The sequence below is a fragment of the Anas platyrhynchos genome, chromosome 16 (genome assembly GCF_047663525.1).
Source record: "Anas platyrhynchos isolate ZD024472 breed Pekin duck chromosome 16, IASCAAS_PekinDuck_T2T, whole genome shotgun sequence".
Taxonomy (NCBI): domain Eukaryota; kingdom Metazoa; phylum Chordata; class Aves; order Anseriformes; family Anatidae; genus Anas; species Anas platyrhynchos.
In genome coordinates, this window is record NC_092602.1 from 7,916,840 (window position 1) to 7,937,463 (window position 20,624).

The 20,624-nt window shown below is 52.6% G+C and overlaps 1 protein-coding gene across 5 annotated transcripts in view; it reads left to right on the forward strand.

Annotated features, from left to right (window-relative positions):
- CABP1 (calcium binding protein 1) overlaps nt 1–19,510 on the forward strand; it is a 52,754-nt gene extending 33,244 nt beyond the window's left edge. For 2 of the 5 annotated variants that reach the window (XM_072024166.1, XM_027469990.3), the window contains 6 exons: nt 10,843–11,019; nt 14,411–14,441; nt 15,112–15,255; nt 16,490–16,599; nt 17,005–17,152; nt 18,898–19,510. In XM_072024166.1, the coding sequence (XP_071880267.1) occupies nt 10,927–11,019; nt 14,411–14,441; nt 15,112–15,255; nt 16,490–16,599; nt 17,005–17,152; nt 18,898–18,923 (552 nt within the window). In that variant the 5' untranslated portion in view covers nt 10,843–10,926 and the 3' untranslated portion in view covers nt 18,924–19,510. Of the gene's footprint in view, nt 1–5,969; nt 6,219–10,842; nt 11,020–14,410; nt 14,442–15,111; nt 15,256–16,489; nt 16,600–17,004; nt 17,153–18,897 lie in introns of those variants that run through there. The other 3 variants (XM_072024165.1, XM_072024167.1, XM_072024164.1) reach the window with 3 other exon arrangements.
- The last annotated feature ends 1,114 nt before the right edge of the window (nt 19,511–20,624 follow it).

Sequence of the window (20,624 nt, forward strand, 5' to 3'; positions counted from 1 at the left end):
AAATCACATTTATTGCTTCTAAAAAGCTTGAGGGATGGCAGCCAGACACACAGAATCACTGAGGGGCAGTGGATAAGCTTGCTGCCTGCAGCGGGTCTGCCAGCAAACATTAATCTTTGTCAGTGATTTACTTTTAAACAAATCTGTTTTAAAAGGATATGGAAAGGCATCAAAATAAAACCAAGCTAAAGGAACATTCATTAAATATTCAGCTCATGAAATATACAGCAACATGAGCTGATGCACTGAAACGCACAGCCCTTCTGGTTGGGTTCAGCTTAGCTTGTGAGAGAATAAAATCTTTCAATAATGAATTAACCATCGTCTAAATTAGCCCTCTGTGTGTTCCACCACCCTATACTGCCTTGGGTTTTGTTTGATGCAATGTTGGCTTTGAACAAAGTGTCAGGGAGGAGTTTAGCCGGAGATGTAGTGGAAGGGCTGCAGGTTTGGCAGCTGAATTCGTTGTGGTTCTTTCTAGCATTGCAGCTTCAGGAGATGGCTTTCCCTGATGAGTCCATGAGTGGTATTGATCTCCAATAACAAGCAGCTATGTGGTGTGCAGCCAGTAAAAGGCGCTTAGCTAACTTTGGGCTCCCTTTCAATAATCCTCTGACATTCCTGTGACCTTAGAGAGCAGCAGCAGTGCCCATGAGCTCGAGCAATCCTTCAATTTCAGTCAAATGCCCCTCTTCGAAATAAAGACAAACAGCTGTCATGGCTCATACAGTCACACTGAGTTTTTCAGTAGCCCTCTGCATTGGCATAAGACCATGAGCTCAATACAATGTCTAAATGAAGTCATTTGCAGTTTTCTAATCTCTCTTCTGTCCATTCCTCCTTTAGAGTACTTTGCACCTTGCAACCACCTTTGGAAAGAACACATAGCATTGCTTCAGCCCACTCAGATGAAATACGCTCCCTGCTCTTGGAAGGAAACAAGCAGCCGTGTACCTCTGTGAGGCATCGTGTCACAACAGTTGAGGGCAGGAAGCAGAAAATGGCCAACAACCCCCCTGTATTCTGCTGAAATAACAGGAAAAAAAAAAAAAAAAAGAGGAGTGTAGGTAGTTTGTGAGCAGCTGCACTGAGATCTAGCCAGAGTGCTCATCTGGGATACGCAGTTTGGTCCTTCTGAAGGTGCTGTCAGGTCCCTGCTCAGAACAGAAACGGGGCAGACCTCAGTTTTATGGTGCTGTATCTTGTCTATTGCTGCAGGACTGGATTGGAGTATGGGGTTGGTATGGTTCCTAGGGCTCTGCCCACCCACTAGTCAGCCACACCTACAGCACCGCAGCGTGCCAGCGGGTGCTGAGCCCCTGCCCCTTTTTCCTTTGGAAGAGGTGAGAGACCCAGGGCAGCACCAGCTGCCCTGACAGAGAGCGATTCACAGTTCTTGTACGTCTGAACGAAGGGAAGGGACCCTCTGAGGTTGGTTTTAAATCCTCTTCATACTGCATATACCTGGCAAACTGCTCTAGCAACTTGTGGGCTGTCAAGCTGCTGCTTGTCCTTTTGTAGCCCATTTAAAAGCAGAAAATACCCCCAGCACGTAGTGCTCCTCTGCACATCTCCTGTTGGGTCAGTGCAAAATGCGAGTACCAGATCTGCGTGGAAGGTGTCAGGAGGTGGCACGTTCCCATCTCTTTTCATCAAACACGGAATAAAGCTAGCTAATTACAGACAAAGCTGTGCGAAACGGAAGCTGGCTCTTCAGGGTTTGTTACCTTGAGAGGGACGGAAAGCATCCTTGTTTTTTTAATAACCTTTCTGTTGTTTGGGACTGAATATGATCCAATTGCTCTAATGGAGGAGAATATTATGCACAGCATGAGTCAGCAACACTTTCTTTCTGGAACAGCTGACAGCAAAGAAAGTTCCCAAACTCTCTGCAGAAATATTCCTCCTCCCAGCTGAGGGGATGGGCTGCATCTGCCAGTGCTTGCTGGTGCCTCCGCTTGAGACGGACCTGTCCTTGCCTGATGGCAGCGTGGAACCATCCCAGGTTCACCCGAGGTTAGATAACACAACTCAGGATGCAGGAAAAGCACTCGGGAGCCTGACACAGACGAAGGGGAAGCCAGGCACAGAGGTTTGCAGTGCCGGTGCCTGTTCCAGTGGCTGGGAGCTTTGAAGCAAGGCCCTTAACAGCACTGGCAGAGGAAGGATGTTAATAAATCCAAATGCTAAGGCTCATCTGAGGTCATCTGGTAAACAAGACAGGGCTGTTTTTTGTAAAACACAGATCTATAGGCATCAGCTGAAGGCTGGCTGGGAGCAGATTTGAAAGCTAATAAGCAGTATGTGCACTCTCTGCTCCGGCATAGAAAAAATAGATGAAAAATTCTTAGCCTGCTAGGGGAAATTAAATAAGGCAGCGTATTTTAGGATACTAAATCTTCCAAGCATGCAGCGAGTTCTTGGGGAAAACTGTGGATTTCAATGAAGAGATGCTAGGAATGCTGTGCCATGTGCTCTCCTCAGACATTACCCCACCCCCAGGTGCTGAGGGTGCCCTTTGCAGTGCTGTGTTACGAGCAATGACCTGATCTGATGTTCCAGCAAGTGAAGGTCCATGTGCTGAAACGGGCCTGGCATCCGAGCAGTCTTCCTGTACAGCTCTGTACTTCCACGGGAAATGTTTGCCAAGCAAACCTGCAGTCCCACATTTTGGCTTGATTTTTGTCCTTTCTGTTGGAGCGGTCGGGTATTTGCTGTCACTGGATGAAGTCTGTTACAGCTACCAAGTGATTAGCCGTGCTGGGGTCCAACCCTTTCCTATGGAATAAATATTCGAACCCGTGGTGCCAGCCTGAACAAAGCACTGCTGCTTTTTAAAGAATCCAAGCACATGAAGCCACCTAAATCACTCCCTGGCAATGCCAAGCCATCCAGCCTCCTCCCTGCTCCTCGCCCAGGTCAGTCCATGTGCCAGGCTCCTTGCCTGGGAGCTGAGCTCACCCTGTGCCAAACTGCATCCGCGAAGGTCTCTGCTCTCCTCTGTGGGTTTCAGGGAAAAGGGGGGGATGCAGGCACAACGGCAAGGCGTGCATTTCGCAAAATTCCTCCTGATTTTTAGAAAGTTTACAACAGAGCCCCAGGCCTTAAAAGAACAGTGTGATTGCCACAAAGAACAGTGTGGGAAAGCCGGTATACATGCATGTGCAGCCCTCCCACACGCACCCTGACTACCCCAGATATAGGCATGCCCACAGATCAGCACCTACACACAAATGCTTTTGACACACTTATTCTCAGCATCCTGTTCTCTTACAGCAGCCTCGTTTGGAGGAAGGGAGAAAATGTGCTCCTTCTAACCTAATCTTCGAATGACCTCTCCACCAACCCCACTCCCCTGCATCTCTCTAAGCTGCCCTTGGTGGCGATGAACAAGATCCCAATGTCCAAGTGATTTTCCTCCTGGAAGGTCAGCAGGGTCTGCCTGCTAGATTGCGATGTGCTGCCCGATTGCTCTTAAGGGATTCAGGGTAAATAAGGGGATAAAGAAACTGTTCACGGCCACATCTCTCAGGCCTGCTGCGGCTCTGCCAGCGCTCCTGCAGAGCCTGAGGGCTGCGAACCTGGTGCGAGTGGGCTCCCACCCATTGCCTCTTCCTTCCCTTCCCGGATTGTGAACTCCCTCCCGAACCTGGCAGCCGATTCCAGCGCTCTCTCTCTGCCCTGCGCATTTTCTGCGACTGCTGCAACTGCAGGGAAGAGAAGTAGGAGAGCAGGGAAACGCGGCAGTGTGCCGTGCTGGCTGGCTCCCGACGCCCCGTGCAAGCTCCTGGTTAGGGGTGACCACCTCAACTCCTGCTGAGGGGCACTGAGAGCCCTGCCAGATGTGTTCCCTGCCTGTCCTTTACAGCCCCCTGGCATTTTGGAGCTGCGATGGATTTTCGAGACGGGCACTTCTCAGTTGCAGGGCGTTCCTGGCCTCCGCGCTGCCTGCCAAGGGGAGATTTATGCTCGGCAGGGAGGTGATGCTCTCTCTCCTCTCCGCTCCGGAATTGGAGTCATTTGTCTCGGGAGGGAGCCCAGGCGCCTCGCTCGCTGTATGGCAGCTTCTGCTCAAGGGAGACAAGCACTTCGTCAATAAACAAGGAGCCTGGGGAATGGCTCCAGCTGACAGAGGACATTATTAACGACCAGCACTTCGGCCAAGGGTAGATCAGCCTCCTCCCATGAGCTGCTTTAAGAAGGGAAAGAGAAATAGAGCCAAAGATGGCAGCCTCGGGAGGAGCTGGGAGTTTTGGCATCCTCCTGCTGCAGGGGCCCTGGGCTGTGCCTACCCCAAGGGCTGACCGTGTATTTCCCCTCCGTCAGGGAGCCTCCAACCGTGACAAGAGGTGGTAGGGCCAGTTTAGGAAAGGTTTCCTTCCCAGCCCCATGGGTGTGCTCCGATACGGAGACCTTCCAGGCCAGAGTTTCCCCATCCCCTCTGTCCCCCGGTCCATTTGCTCCGGGTAGAACGGGCATCTTCCAGTGCCTGCTACCACAGCTTCTCACTTTGGGGGAACTGTGGGACTTCGTGCAGCTCCTCCCAGCCCGTGCGGTGAGGAAGGCACTGAGCAGATCTGAGAGAAGAGAAGAGGAGAGGAGAGGAGGCTGTTCCACTGCTTGCACTCCTGGAAAGTGGCTGCTACGAGGAAGAGCAAGAAACACTACCCCACATCGCCATGCGCTTCTGGCTGTGTCTGGAACTGGAGAAGCTCTTGACTCTTGTCATGGTTGGCCTCCTAAACTAATCTCCTCAGGTGGAAGAAGCCTCCAGGCTCTAAAGCAGCTGTTGGTTCACCTTACAGTCATGCTTAGTTTGCCACAGCACCATCTGGGTGGAAGCAGAGAAAGCCCTGCTTTGTTGTGGTACAGACAGTTCATCTTCTCTGTACACGGGCAGGTGTAGGATCAGTGCCAGCTTGGCCTTCGCATCCCTTGCAGGAGGTAGCTCCTCATGCCGTGGCTTCTTACCTCCCTGAGCTGCTGCCACGGTGGTGGCTTTGTGGCTGGGGATGCATTCCCTGCCCTGGTCAGGTCCTGTTGCCCAGGCTGATGGTGAGTTTTTACACGATTTAAATCTCCTTTCAGACCAAATGCTCTTACGTGCAGCCTGAGAACAGAGGAAGTACTGGGGACTCATCCCCTTTCTTTCAGAAATGATTCAGCAGGCCTGAAGCTCAGAATTCGGAGCTGGGGCTGGGCTTAGGAGCCCCTTGTTTATCCCCGGACTCAGGTGGTTGGGTCTGATGCCCAAATTCTTGCTTTCACATTACCCAGCCTGGGGCTGTTTGGATTTAGGATTCGGGGGCAAGCCCGTCTTTGGCAGACTTGTACAGGAAAACCTCCGGTTGGTTTCTACTTGCAGAAAGGTGGAAAAAAACTTTAAGACTGGCTCAAGGTCTCTCCCTTGTGGTTAAAAATTTCTGTCCTGGGGTTGAGAGCATTGCAGGGACCCTGCACTGCTGCCTCCGGGCTTGCTTCCACTGTGGCAGGAAAAGAATGAGGGACTTGCAGGTCTGCTAGTCTTTATAAGCTGAAACAGGTCCCACCCAGCTAAATGGTCCCTTTCTGCTCCAAAACGAGCTCTGGACTCTGCCCCAAGCCCCTAAGTGGATTGCCTTCTGGCCAGCCTTGCTCTCTGGTGATTGAAAAGCGGAGAGGAGGTAGGAGGGGGGTGGGCAGGGCTGCAGCGTTCAGAGGCTGTGTGGACCCAAACTAGCTGGATTCACTGAACTCATCACTAAAATCACTTCTTGCGGTGCCTCTCTGTTTTAATTCTCCCTGAATCAGCTCTCTCCCATGAGTGAAACAATCTTGCCTGCAGATTGAGGGGGGTGGGAGGGATTTGAACATTAATCTGATGTAGATTATACATCCGCCTCCCTCTCTCTCCCCTTCTCACTCCCTCTCTCTCCCTCTTTCTGTCTGTTTCTCTCCCCTCCCTCTCCTTCCTGCTTCATCTCTTCAAGAAAGTGAACATAAAGTAAAAACACGGAGAGAGAGAGGCAGAGAGAGAAAAAGCTCCCCGAAGAGGGAAGCCCCAGCAGCCAGTAGCTGTTTGGATTTGCCTGGCGCTGCCTTTCTTGCTTTGCTCCCAAGGAATACCTTTAATGGGATCATTTGCTTCAGTTCCTTTATAACCAAGTTCACCGGAAAGGCAGACTCAACATATTATGGGCAACTGTGTGAAGTCTCCACTGAGAAACCTCTCAAAAAAGGTATGTTCCCTAAATCAAAGTGAATTGTGCTTTTCCAGCCCTGCTTCTTGGGACGGGCGACGTTGTGGGCAGACGGGCAAGGGAGGTGGGAGAGCCGCAGCGGTGCGTGCGAGGGGCTCAGCTCTCTTCACAAGTCTTTTTTGTAAGAGCTGCTCGTGCAAGGGCAGCCACTAGAGCCCGGGATGCTGAACGCCACCACGTGTGTGTAAATAAACGCGCGTATATATCAGCAGGCGTGTGTCCTGCTCCGTGGGTGCGTGCCCACTGCGTCCATGCACGCTTGTGCTCGTTGATGTGCTCGATACACTGGCACACGTCGTCTGTGCAGGCAGCTTCAGGTATGTGCATACACGTGAGCTTGTGTACGGGTGTGCATGTGCTTCACTCGAGGGTGTCTGCACGAGCCCAGCTGCGTGTGTCATTTCTGCAGGGACATGTTCCTGTGCACAAGTGGCCGTGTGTGTGTGTGTGTGTGTGTGTGTGTGTGTGTGTTCCTGCTGGTGTAACAACACGCACACCTCAGGATCCGAGCTGTGCAAGGTGTCTGCAGCTGTCTGTGCCTCTCCACACCCATCCGGAGGGCTGTGAGCAGGCGCGTGGTGCTCGCCGTGTGCTTCACACACTTCTCCCCGCTTGCACACGCGTGGTCCGGGTGCTGGGGTGCGTCTTCGCAGCAGTCTGCATGTGGCTTTGTGTACTCCCATCCTTCTGTACGCACACATCTCGTCTGGATGTATGCACTCGGGCACAGCAGCATGTTCTGTGACCTGTCTGGCCGTACCCTGTGAGGGGACATGCCAGGCCTACCCCCTGTGTGCATCCCTCGCGTGTGTGTGTGTGTGTGTGCATCCAGCGCGTGCCCGGCAGCACGGCCCATGTGCACGGGGGCCTGGGCCCGGCCCTGCTCCGTGTCTGTGAGGCTGCAGTCCCCAGACTGCTGAGGTTTTTAAAAACAACCCCAGGACTGATCAGATTCAGGAACCGTCCTGCTGCCAGGGACAGGCGGGAACGATTCGCCCCAGTACCGTTTCCTGCCTGGCTGAGGGAGGTGCAGCAGCACCGTGTACCTGTCAGCCCCACGGATCTCACTTGGCACTGCTGAAAATCTGATAACTCAGCAGAAAGCTGCTCGATTCACTCCTCGGGAATGATGAAGTTTCGCTGAGCATCCCCAGCACAGCGACGGAGAGCTGGCTCTGGGGAGACCCTGCTGGCAGTGAAGGCGCTGCCATGGGGCTGAGCCACCAGGAGGCCTTGCCCTCAGGAAAATCTGCTGTGGAGAGGGTGTCCTAGCAGGGAGTTTCTTCTGGCCTCAGATTTACCTCGTAAACAGTTTCCTTGTTATTTTGGCTCATATTAACAAGGCTCGGTGCTGCTGCAGGAGTGCTGGGATAGATGAGGAGAGAATTCATCATCGAGCAGTTGGACAGTGCCGAGACCAGTCCTGTGTCAGGGTGACCCCCAGGAAGGGGCAGGAGTAGCTGAGGTTTACCCAAACATCACAGGTTAAAAAAAACAATTTGGCTATTCCTAGGTCGCCTCCAACTTGCAATAAAAGGAGTTGGCTGCAGCTGTGCTCAGCACGATCAAGGAGATTGCAATTAAAGCCTGAAATGTGGCCAGGCTGCTTGAATCGCAATGGACTGAAGAAGTTGTAAACTCTGTGTGGTCAGTCTTTTTTAGGTAATTTATGCTTTCATTCCTAAAAACTGCTTCAGAAGATGCACTTTGTGCCTCGTTAGAAGGCCTGGGCTGGCAGGACTAGAGAGAGGAAGTTGCAGAGCTGAACTAGAGGATTTCTCCAACTCCGGTCTAGCCTCGGGCACCACTCCTGTGGGGCTGTGCTGACCTCTGGATCACAACACGTGTGGCTATGGGGATACTTCAGCCTTACACCACACAGCTTCACGTGGCTGCTTTGTGACCCTGGTCTTTTTTTTCCCAGATTTTACCTGGGGCAAGCTCAGAGGAAACTCAGTGAGGAGGACGAGGAGCTGGGCCCTGGGTGGTACCAAGTTACACAGGGAGGAAGCGCTCGCTCTCTGCCTGCTGCTCGTCCCTGTCCTCACCCCATCCCTGCCTCCCCAAAGCTCCTCTGAGCGTGAATGTCCTGGGGCTGAGGAGCTGCTCGCTGCTGAGCCAGAAGGGCAGGCACAGCTTTCCTCCTGCTCTCATCTCCGCCGTGTGGCCCTGCCGCAGCGAGTGGGAGCAGGGTTGAGGTGATGAGGGGCACGGCTCGGCAATGTGAAGGCCTTTTGCACCTGATGCCCATTCCCCAGGGAGCTTGGCGGATGGACATTGCCTGCTTATGGTTTCCTTGAGTTTTGCTGAAGTGGTGAGGAGGGGCTGTAGGCGACGTGGGGGTGGGAGCTGAACCTGGCTGATGGGAGATGTGATCCCTCCAATGCGTGATTTCAACCGGGAGGTTGGGAACCACTTCCAGGCACTGGCTGGCCCGGCCAGGGGCTGGTTCCTTGCCTGTCCAGGTGACAACGCTTGGTCCTTTTCCCCCAGTGCTGGCTGCTGGCAGCTTCGCTTTCCCCCGGTGCCCCTGGTGGCCAGCCTTGGTGGCCTTTCCCTCGAAGAGGCCCTCCAAGATCTGGCCTGACCCAGCCAGGCATGGTAGTGCCCCTTTGCTCCTGCAAGAGACGGAGAAAGCCTGAGCTCCCCTGTCCTTTCCTTGTGTTTCTGCACTGTGCATGCCGCTCTTTCCCCTGTAGCAGGCACCTGGCATTGCTCTGCCTTGTACCCGTATCGCAGCTCCCTTCCCGGCTCTGTCTGGATAAAGGAGGAGTGTGGTGGGGGACATTTTTGGGGGTGCTTGCAGGAGAAACCTGGAGGCTGCTGGGCAGAGGGAGCATCGCCTGCCGTAAATCCTGCCTGGAGCTGCAGGGCAGGGAGCCCCCGTCGGGCTCTCAGTAAGGCAGCCACCTTCTGTGGCTCTGGGCAGCTGTTTGATCGAGCTGGTGATCTTTATCCACGCAGAAAAATAACGGGATGACCGTGCTCTGGTGCTGCCGTGTGGCTAGGTAAGAAATTGCCTGGAAAGGTCAGCAGGCAAGGATTAGGTGGAGGCTATGGGACCTTTAAGCTTTTGTGTCTCTTTGCTGGAATTCAATGCAGAACTGATGTGGGCTATTTTCAGTGAGTCACATTATTTGGTATATTAAACTCAAAAATGTGCCAAGCAAAAAAAAGCTGGTAATTTTTGCAAATACTTTGCACTGATGTCATGAAGCTATGCAGTTCAACACAGATGCCCTGACATTTAGCTGAGCTAGTAATATGCCATTTGCGGACGGATGCTCATCTCTCAGGTTTTTAAGGACAAGTGTCCGATGTGTCACGCTTAATCAGAGACAGATTTCCTCCTCAGCTACGACTGCGACAAAAGTGCTTTTCTGCTCCATCATTTTCTTTCTTCGTGGCTTGCTTTTTGGGTTGTGTTTGTTTTGGTGCTTGATATCCACATGACGTTATACACGAGCAGATTGGGGTAAGGCTGGCTGAAATGCAGACTGTGTGCACAAGGTAATAGCACATGGCAGGCACAGCGAGGAGATGCGATAGGTTTGGACAAGTGTGCCTGGGGTGTGCCTGCGCGTCTGGTGCTTTAGCCTGAAAAAGCACCTCAGGCTTTAAGGAAAGAGTTAATAAAGGAGCCGATGACAATTGACAGAGCTTCTCTGATCACCCCTGGGAACACCGGCTGTAAAAGTAGAATCGTTCCTGAAGAGGAATCTGATGCATGATTAATGTTTATTCTATAAAACCAAGGGTCCTGTGGGTTGTGCTGGCTTTTTATAGCTGCATGGGAATATCAGGATAAGACTTTTCTTGCAGAGCCAGGGAAATGCATTTCTATAAAAGGAAAGCAGTGCCTCCTTATAAAATCCAGTGCTGGAGCGCGTTCTGGAGCCCCAGCTTAGCAAGCCGTGTGCACTCACAGAAACGTGCAAAGGCAAACAGACCCAACCGTGCTCGTGCCTGACCTCCGCCCCGAACCGCAAGCGATTTAGGAGAGGGCAGCGCGCTGAGTGCCCGAGACCCCGAGGACACAGTTAGTTCCAGCGGAGCACGATGCGTGCCGCAGCTGGCAGAGCCACCCCATGCTGCCAGCGGCCTCGTGGTAGCGTCACCCAGCCGTGCTGCTGTCATGCAGCCTGGAGCCCAACGCGCTGCCTCTGCACAGCCTCAGTCTCGCCTCCCGGGGAGGCTCCAGCCGCTGTGGCCATCGGCAGCGTGGCCCCGGGCACGCGTACGGTGCCGTGGGGCACACTCGCTCGAGGAATCCTGAACTGCGGGGCTGGTAGCGGGAGCGCGGCCCTTTGGGCTGTTTCTGGGTAGACGTGAGCAGCTCGTGGAGGGTTTGATGTCGGTTCAAAGCGAAATTCCCCGGGCTGGCCGTACTTCTGTCGGCTTTTGAAAGTGAACTCCCGGATTTACGGCTTCCACACAAAGCGTAAGAGGTCGGCGGGGGGGACGCGGCGTGAAGCAGATGAAGGAAATTTAGCAATAATGGCTCTGCGAGGCGGTTCAGTAAAACTTCAGAGGCGAGGCTGGGCGAGACGGGGAGGTAACATCCTCTGTTGTGTTGTTTGCTTGCTGCTGGTTGGCTGGGAAGATCCGCCATGAGGAGAAGACGTGCTATAAGGCTGTCCAGACGAGCGAAGAGGGGCCGTCGGCCTGCGAGTACCAGGGTCCGCTCATGGTGCTGGCCCAGAACTGCGCCGTCATGCACAACCTGCTGGGGCCAGCATGCATCTTCCTGAGGAAGGGCTTCGCAGAAAACAGGCAGCCTGTACGTAAGTTACACCCAGCCGGGCGAGACACGCACAAAGCCGTGTGGACGCGAGCCGGGGACGCGGAGCTGCCCGCGTGCTCCCTGTGCGTGGAGCTCCGTAACCCCCAGCCCTGGGTCCTGGAGCATCCCGGCTCCAGCTAACGCAGTCACAGGCAAAGGTCAAAGCTGAAGCATGTGCAGAGAGGTCCCTTTGCCTGAACGGCAAGAAAGGATGATTTAAACAAAAAAAAATGCAGCTATGGAAGATAGATCCAAGCCTACACTCGAGTAGATGTAGTCACATGGATTCAGGAGAAGGACTTAAGACCCCGGGACTTGTATAATCAGATGGACTCTGGAGGAGTCCAGTGTTCAAAGCTGTTATTCCAACAAGACATTCACATCTCATTCCCAGAGGCTCAAATTAGCATTTAGGGCCTAAGTAGCCACTTAGATGCAAATCAGAGTATCCATATTGGGAACAAGCTGTCCCACAGAGATGCCCGTATTTGTTACTGTTCCTGTCAGCTCCCAGCGAGCATGCTAATACAAGCAGAAATGAGCATGCATCTGCCTCCTCACAGAAGCCCAAATGCAGTCTCTTGTACGCTTTCATGCACAGCCTGACACTGCAGCCATCCTAGCCAAATAAATCAAAGAACATCAGTCTGGCCTCGTATTTGCAAATAGTGCCAGGCTACCAAATGCTATTGTCCCTGCACACACGGATAAACAGAGAACCACGTCTGTCCACCCCGTCACACCTCCTTGTAACTGTGCTCATATGCTTCTGATGTAAATGTTTATATATAAGCAAAGAAAGTAGGTATTTTCATGTGAATTCAGTATCTTTATAAGCAGTAGAGCGTATTTTCTGCACATATACATTAGATTTCTACAGTAACATGAATGTAAAGACATACGCAAAGGAATCATTGACACACGTTTTCTGGATATGCGTAAGTGGACATGTGTTGTTTTACATTAATCCAGTGCACTCCATATCCTCTGGTGAAACAAAGCTCACCCCAGTTTCCTGACAGTCAGGGCTTTCTCGCCCCTATAAGAAATGTCTCATATCCCTCTGCATGGGCACGGTTATCTGCAGCTGTAGGAGACACCTAGAGCTTGATTTCTGAAACCTCATCTTCAGCCATCAACCTAAAAAAGATCCGTCAGTCATTATTGATCACAGGGCCTTTGTTCTTGTTAACCTTCAGCCGCTAAGTGATCACACATGCCTTGAGCCACTTCACTCACCCCCAGGGCATGGTGTTCTCACACCAGTGCACCTACTGGTGCTGGCTCCCCACCACAGGACACGGGCCCAGCTCCCAGTGGAAGGCTCACGCTGACAGAATCCATCCCGTTCAGGCCCTGGGAACTCACCGTACCCCAAGGAGTTTCCAAAATGAGATCAGTGATGTCTCTACCCTGGTGTAGCATAAGTGTACCTGATCAACAGCTTTACTTCTACTGGCTGTAGCGCAGCAAGACTGTGCATAGAGCAGAAATAAGTGAGAGTAAGGCCATGGCGTACCATGACTCTCTGAGGGTCACCTCTGCTCATATTTGGGTTCTGAACAGTTTTGTTCCTCTTTCCATATGTTCTCCAAGAGCCTTAGAGTGATTCAGCCCATTTCTTCCCGAGCGCTTTTCCTCCTTAATCATTTCGGGGGATCTTTTTTTTTTTTTTTTTTCAAATTTAAACCAGAAAACCTCTCCGTGACGTTAGTTCCCGCTTGAGTCACATTTTTGGAGGGACAGAAAACCCTCCCCCTCCTTCTGCGTTCGCAGCCCGCGGCTCCGTGACGCTCGAAGCCGCGCGTGCGAGGATATGCGCAGAGCCCCGCCGGCGCCAATGCCCTGGGGTGCGACACCCGAGCCGGTGCTGGAGCCCCCGTTCCCGACGCGTGTCGGTCGCAACGTGGCCTTCGGTGAGCGGGGAGGAGGACACTCTCGTGACGGCTGCGCTGGAGGTGTCGGGACCGTCGGTCACCTGCTGCAACGGGGTGGGAGGGCGGTAAGGCCTCCTGCGCCCGGCCCCAGGTGTTGGGGGGGGAGCCGTTTTATTTCTTGGCGCTGATGGAAGCAGAACAAATGGGATGACATGTTTGAAAATACCAGGTCTGTGAGGGATGAAGCCGCGGAGCCAGCGCGCTCCGGCAGCTCCATCCAGCACAGAGATGCCTCTGGGAAGGTTATGAGCGGCGAGCTGGTCACTTCTCTGGCACAGCCCCCTCTGCACAGACATAAAGCAGCGGGTGTCCTAGTTTGCTGTGCGCTCCGAGCAGCCGCCATTAGTTGCCAGAGGAGCCCGTGGTTAAATAGCAAAGGATCATCCTTCTCAAACCCGGCAAGGACACCGGCTCCGGGGCCGTGTGGGGAGGCTGCAGGACACCTGGAAGGCAAGGAGAAACTCCCCACGGTTGAGGGGAAAAGCCGAGAGTCAGCCGACAAAAGAGATGGCGTTTCTGTGTTTCCAAATTCTCAGATGCTTTGGATTTGCCTGGGAGCGATGAGAGGAATTAGGAAGGGCGTTTAAACCCGAAAGCAGTGCATTTCCATGCTCATCTCTTCTTCTTGGTGCAGTGGTGGAATTTTCCTATGCTCTTTTATATCCTCCCCCTCCTTCCACGAAATTGAAATTGGATGTTTGAAGTTGCAGTGTTTCCTGAACATGGTGAATCCTCGTCCTGTTTCGTTTGTAGATGACCTTGACGATGTACCTGTCGTGTGTCTGCCCTCATGCCTGGTTTCAGAATGCCTGTATGGGGAGCCGAGGCTGGGGGGAAGGGGCAAGTCCCTCCCTTCCCGGGGGGACTGCAGGAGATGGCACTGGGACGTGGGCTGTAAGAGAGCTCCTGGCTGTCCCTGTCCTGCCAGCAGGACAGGAATCAAGCAGGGACGCAGGCAGATGATGGTACAGAGCTTCTGGCTACCGGAGCAGCTTCCAGCTGGTTTGATCTGGCCGTTTCAGCAGGAGCTCAGGAGGATGCAGTCCCAGCCATAGAGCAGCTGCTGCAGCGCCGGTCTCTGCTCCAGGACTCAGTGCTGGGGAGCGATGCAGGAGCCCTGAGAGGTGCTCAGAGCACCAGCAGGTGGGGAGCCCACACGCAGGGCCCATGCTGGCCCAGGTTCCTTCTGTCCTGGGGGAGCATCTGTCACCCCCCGTCCAGCAGACAAGGAGAGGGGCTTCCACGGGGAAGTGTGCAGGCTGAAACCCGCCCTGGTGGGGAGGAGAGCTGGGAAGCCTTGCTAGGTAGATGGTATTAAACATGTCATCGCCTTCTTGTTTCTTCTCTCACTTTCTGGCTCGTCCCAGAACTGTTTGCACCACCGAGTGCTGTTCTGAAACTGCGGCTGCGGCAAGCCAAAGGCTTTAACACAGTGTGTTCTCTTTTTGCAGGATAGAGAACTGCGCCCAGAAGAAATCGAAGGTAAAACTTGTCGCTCCTTCTGTGTCACCTTTCTCCCTGTCCAGGCTGGTCATTTCCAGGTTGGCCCTCAAGGGGTGGTAAAATAATCTGTGGCAAATCAAGGGAGGTGATTACTGGAATAATTCCTGGCAGCCCAAGCAAAAGAAATAGTATGTAAAAGTGCAAGAGTGCTGGCTGTGGAGGAATTTGCATCTAATGCAGCTTCTTCAAGATGGGAGGATGAGTGAGGTAATGGCATATGGGCTGCCAGATAACTGCTGTACACCCCAGCTCCCATGGAAAGCATTGTAAAGGATGGCTGTAGGGAAGTTGTTTTACCTGCTAACCCCTACAGTGATGGCTATAGAATATTGTGTAGGGGTAAAAGTTGGGAAAACTCACTGCTTCCAGTGCCTTTAAGGAGTGCAGTTCAGGAAAAATCACTTTGTGGTACTTCAAAGCCTCTGTAGTCACAGCACGCTTTCCTGAAAGGGATGGGTCAGCTGTGCTGCTGCTAGAAGAGCTTGACACTGCTGCAGTCGTTGTTTCTTCACAGCGAGATCTGCTGGGAACACACGCAGTATCTCAGGGACCGGCCTCATAAAGTGCTGCTGGCGCTGGGGAGGTTTCTTGGAAAAGGTGTTTCAAGCTGCCTCTGACAACATTGTTCTTTTTGGATCCACTCCCACAGAATTAAGAGAAGCCTTTAAGGAGTTTGATAAAGACAAGGATGGGTTTATTAACTGCAGGGACCTGGGGAACTGCATGCGAACCATGGGCTACATGCCTACTGAGATGGAGCTGATAGAACTCTCCCAGCAGATCAACATGAACCGTGAGTAACACCCACCCTGCTGAACCTCTCTGGCTGCTGTGCCTGCACTGCTGCTTTGGGCTGTTTGTTTCCTGCTGTCTCTGTTACTTGGTGTTCCTTTCCCTCTCATTTTTGGTTGTCATTTTAGCTCCCTCTCATCCCTCTGCTCATTCGTAGCCCCTAGCAGTCGATGCCCTTTTTAGTGCTTATCAGATGAATGGGTTGTGTGGACTGTGCTGTATGGGAGCAGCATGTGGAAGGGTTGTCTTCCCTGCTTATGCTGCCAGGTGTAAAACTGCCCTCAATCTGGGCAGTTAGACCTTGGTGTTCAGCTCGTGGACGTCATCATGCTGAGGCTGGTGTCAGATGATGTCGGACTGAAGGCGACGACTGGAAGATGGAGATGTTTGGGTCAGAGTGGGAGGCGGAGGGGCTGCTCACTGCTGTGGGTGTCTGTGATCTGCTGTGCCCCTGCGGGTGGGATGCAAGCGAGCTGTGCTGGCAGCGCCGGGTGGGGGGCAGCTGCTGGAGTCACTGTGCTTGTGCCTCTTGTCTTTCACCATCATTTTTGTCACGACTCGTCCGTGACAGTGCAGGATGTTAGCCCTCAGCCAGGTGGGAGAAGGGAAACTCAGTGCATGTTCCTGACATAGGCTGATGTAGGAAAGACGAGTTACCTGGACAGGGAAATGGAAGGAGTTGTGACATACACAACCGCTCGTGCATAAAAACAGCTGATAACCACGGCACACAAAGAGTTAGGAATTTGAGAGTGTTATTGCCAGCTGTCAGATGGGGGACAAACAAGAAAAGGGACAAATATGAAAATTAAACAGTTGGACATACATTAGCCACTGCTAATGAACCAAGACTCCACCACTGCTGCAGGGCACTGCCAGGGCATGCAGGAACGTCATGCAGTGCCCTCGCCATTTCTTTTGGCACAAGTGCAGCAGAGGGTTGCTATAAGCTCTAGTGGGACCAAGCCTCTAACACTCAGTACGTGATGCCATAAGGATGTAGCAGTCCATGGCAACACAGGCTGGAGTAGCTTGGGCTCATTCTGCATATCCCACAATCCAGGAAATACAACAGGCAGTGTAAAACTACCTCTGCTTTTCCTTCCACTCTCCTGCACCTTCTGTGCTTTGCTTCCTGGAGAACCAAGCCCTCTGGGCACACAGAAGTGCAAAGTGAGCACTGGGCTTGGCTAATGTATGGAGTTCTTACACGCAATCTTTCGTCTTATCCCAAGTGGGTGGCCATGTGGATTTTGAAGATTTTGTTGAGCTGATGGGACCAAAGCTGCTGGCAGAAACTGCAGACATGATTGGTGTAAAAGAGCTCCGTGATGCCTTCCGAGAGGTGAGTGCTCCCCACCGTGTGCCCCTCAGAGAGGTGAGCAACAGGAGACAGGAAAGAGAGAAGACTCACTGGGGAAGAGAAGAGGAGGAAAGAGCAGCACAGTGGAAGACTAAGAGTCAAGCCAGACATGAAATGAGGGAGGAGCAGAGAAAGTCACTAAGATAAGGGAGCCCTTGAGGCAAGGAAGAGGAAACTGATGCAGTCAGAGCAGTAATGAGGGGTTTCTGAGGACAAAAGACAGGCTGGATCCAGACCAAATGGAACCCGAAAGAGAAAAAGGAGGGATGCAAAGGAACGCAGAAAAAATAGGGCACTCAGGAGCAGGACAGTACAAAGTCCAACCCAGAGCAAGATCCGTTTCCATTAACTGTATTTCCCCGGCTGGTATTTTTCATGTGCTTGCAGTTTGACACCAATGGCGATGGGGAGATCAGCACCAGTGAGCTGCGAGAAGCCATGAAGAAGCTTCTAGGACAGCAGGTGGGTCATCGGGATATCGAAGAGATCATCCGGGACGTGGACCTGAACGGCGATGGGCGTGTTGATTTTGAAGGTGAGAGGGGATGAGTGCTCCCTGTGCAGCTGCTCTAGTGTGAGTCAGAGTTTCAGCTCGGAGGCGGAAGCAGAAGGGAAGATTTGCATGCTCTGGGCCCAGGGATCCAAAATGTGGACAAACAAACAAACAAACTAACAAACAAAAACAAATACAGTTCTTCAGCTGAAGTGTTCATTTGTGTATCTTCTCTTGTTGCACCTCAATTTCAGTCAGGTCTCCATAGCTCTCACATGGAAAGGGAGATGCCCTGCCACAGAGAAACAGCTTCTGCTGTACCCGTGCAGCATCAGACTTTTTACAGGGCATTTTCCTTTCCATTAAATCTATTGCAAGAGCTGTGAGAAGGCTGTATTTGTTTGGAAAAAGCATTGCACCTTCCATTTCCTCTGTCTCACCTTATTATCTGGGTTTATAGAGAATTTGTTTCTGCACTGTTATGCCAGGAGATGGTCACATGCCAGATGTGCTCAGTAGCACTGTATATATCTAATCTAGATGTGTCATGTTAAATCCCACAGATAATTCATTTCTTCTTTCACTTTCCGTGCCAGAAGGAGTCGGAAAAAATACGAGCAGTTCGGCTACTATCCTAGCCATTAGCCGTGGCAGGAGTGATGTTGATAGAGCTCAGGATTCCTGGCAAGGGAAGCAGTTGATATCATCAGACAACTAAGAGGATAATAGAGCTGGAAGGTGTGAGAGCGTGGCAGGCTGCTTGTTTTCCTGGTGCAACCCTCTGCAATCAGGGTGAAGCACAGTAACGACAGAATTAAAATAAAATGCGTGTAATTTTTTGGCTCAGAGGCATTCCTGGATCTCCTACATGGCAAGGAGTCTCAGTCCTGAAGTTTCTGAGGGCTTTGGAAATGCTAAAAACTGGAAATGCCTCCCTAGAAAGCATCGGGTAGCTGCAGCAGTTGTAATGCACTGGCTGATTACCTGACAGTAGCTCTCCTTGTTTCCCACAGCTAAATTATGTTAGACAGCTAAAATACATGAAATGCTAGCCCAGTATCATTTTCTCTGTGAACTGCTGCTTTAGTTGTCAAAGGACAGCTCCATCAATGGAAAAAGAGAAGTCAAGGGGGTAATTTCCACTGCCCTTCTCTTCGCAGAGTTATTAATTTCTGGGCAATTCAAGCGCAGAGTGAAAACGCATTTCTATTTGATGGCATCCACACTCAATTTTAACAAGTGTAATTGACTCCACAAGCTGCAGGGTGGTGAAGAAATAGATCCAGGGTGTCCTTACCGCTAACCTGTATCTTCCAAAGCAAGGAATCCATCAAAGTAAACTTTTCTCTGCCAGAGCACCGGTATTACCAAAACACTTTCCAACACCGGTGTTTCCTTCAGCTGGCAAGCTCACTAAGAACCTGCTGTGCTCCCAAGGCTCTAAATCAATGTTCCCTGAAATTACGGCAAAGGGAGGCGACACTTGCCACAATGTGTTGCAAGGGGTTGCTTGTACAAACAAGCCTGCCTGCGTGTAGGCTGGCTGGGAAGGAGTTGGAGCAATGCGCTGCCCTGCTGGCGGGGTCGTGTCGCTGTATCTAACACAAGGATCAGAGCCCCTCATGTGTGGGGGCTCTCCAGGGCTGCTTCTGGAGCAGCACAGACCTGCCGTGTGGACTCGGTTTCCCCAATTCCACCCCGGCTGCATGCTGCCTCCAGGGAGTGAGAGCTGGGGTGGGGACCTGGAGGTCTTTCACTTCAGGGCTGTCTTTTCTTGTCGGTTGCAGAGTTTGTTCGCATGATGTCCCGTTGAAGGTTATTCTCAGCTAACGAATCAGCACCTTAGAGAGGGCAGAAGAGGACCTAGATGGAGCATCTAGCCCCGATGTTCCCACATGAAGGTTAATCGGCTGGCTGCAACTGGGACATTGCAAGATGACCTGCTGCTCCTTCCTCACGGTGGTCCCCATGCCCCTCCACCCTTTCACACTGTGAAAGACTTGCAACTTCCTACAACTGGAACCATTCCTTCAAGATGACTGCAGGAAACCGCAGAGCCGGGACTTGCCATGATGCTTTCATGGGATATTTGCAACTTCAGACTCCTCCTCCCCAGCCTCCCACCAGCTGCTGCAAAGCGAGAGCGGGAGAAATCCTGGTGGCTGGGTGGATGAGAACAAAGCCATTGGGACTGGTGGCGGCCTCAGGGCGTGCTCTGCACTTCTTGGTTTCCCTTGGTGAACCGTGTCTGTGTTTGCTGTCTGTGTGTGTGTCAATCTGTGTGGGGTTATTTATGCTTCCTCAGCACATATTCGCATCTCCTGTGGTTATGTTTACCAAGAGAAAATTCAAATACATGTCTTGCGGGGGGAAAGCGATAAATCTGCACGCTGAAACGAGGTGGAGCCTGGGTGTCCGTGTGAGAGGCGGCGGGGCTGGGGGAGAGGGGCTGGGCCAGATGGATACCGGGGCATCTACTGGGGTCTGGGGACGAATCCATGGTGCAGGACGTGGAAACAAAGCTGGCCATGAAGCCTGCAGCTGGGCTCTGCCCTGCCTTCTGCTGGCCCCGTGCCGAGGAGCCTGGAGGCGAGGGCAGCATGGAGGGCCCCCACCCCTCCTCCCCACCCCTTCGGCCTTGGGGTAAGGAGCAGTGGGAGGAATGGCGTGGAGTGGGGCTGGGTGGGAGGGGGACAAGCAGCAACAGCCAAACCTCCCTTTCCAGACTGTTTCGAACACCGCTGTCAGCGTATGCACAGAGCGGGGCCGTGCTGCAGGCTCTGTGCTGTAATGCTGCGGCTCCATCCCACCGGAGAGTGCTGCACCTGCCTGCAGCAGCGACCAGGGCAGCAGCGTCCATGCCCTACGTGCTGGTTCCAGACACAGTCCCCCCTTTCACCAGGATGCTCACAACCTCCCACTCCCTTCCCCTACCCCACTGGACCTGCAGTCGCCCCTTTTCCCTATGCAGTCCCAGTCACAAGTCACCGGGACTAATTTCTGCTCGGCTTCGAAAGGCATCAGCGTTTCTGTGGGTTCCACGGTGTAAATGGGAGTTGTTTTCCTCTCAGTTGCCTTCTTCCTTCAACTCGGAGATAAGGGACCGATATCCTTCTGCTTCCTTCATCTCAGATCTCGCACTTCCCAGGTTCCTCTCACATTCTCTGGTCCCACAGATCCGTGTCCCCAACAAGGACTTTCTCTTCTGCTTTGCCGTTGCTGTGCCAGGCAGCGCAGCTGCAGCAGCGACTGATATCCCAGCAGTGGGAAAACTGTGGTTCTCTTAGTGTGTGTGTGTAGCTGTGTTTGCACAGCCGTGTGCGTTGGGCAAGGTCTGTGTGTGCACACGTGAAGGCAGGGAGCGCAGGTAGGTACCTGTGAGCGCAGCAGCAGCAGGGTTTATTTGCAAGTTGGGTGCATGCGGGCTCTGCACCTCTCCTTGTGTAGCTGGCCCACTCTTAGAGCCAAGAAATTGGAAAATGTGTATTTACAGCTCTCTGTATTTATGGGTACA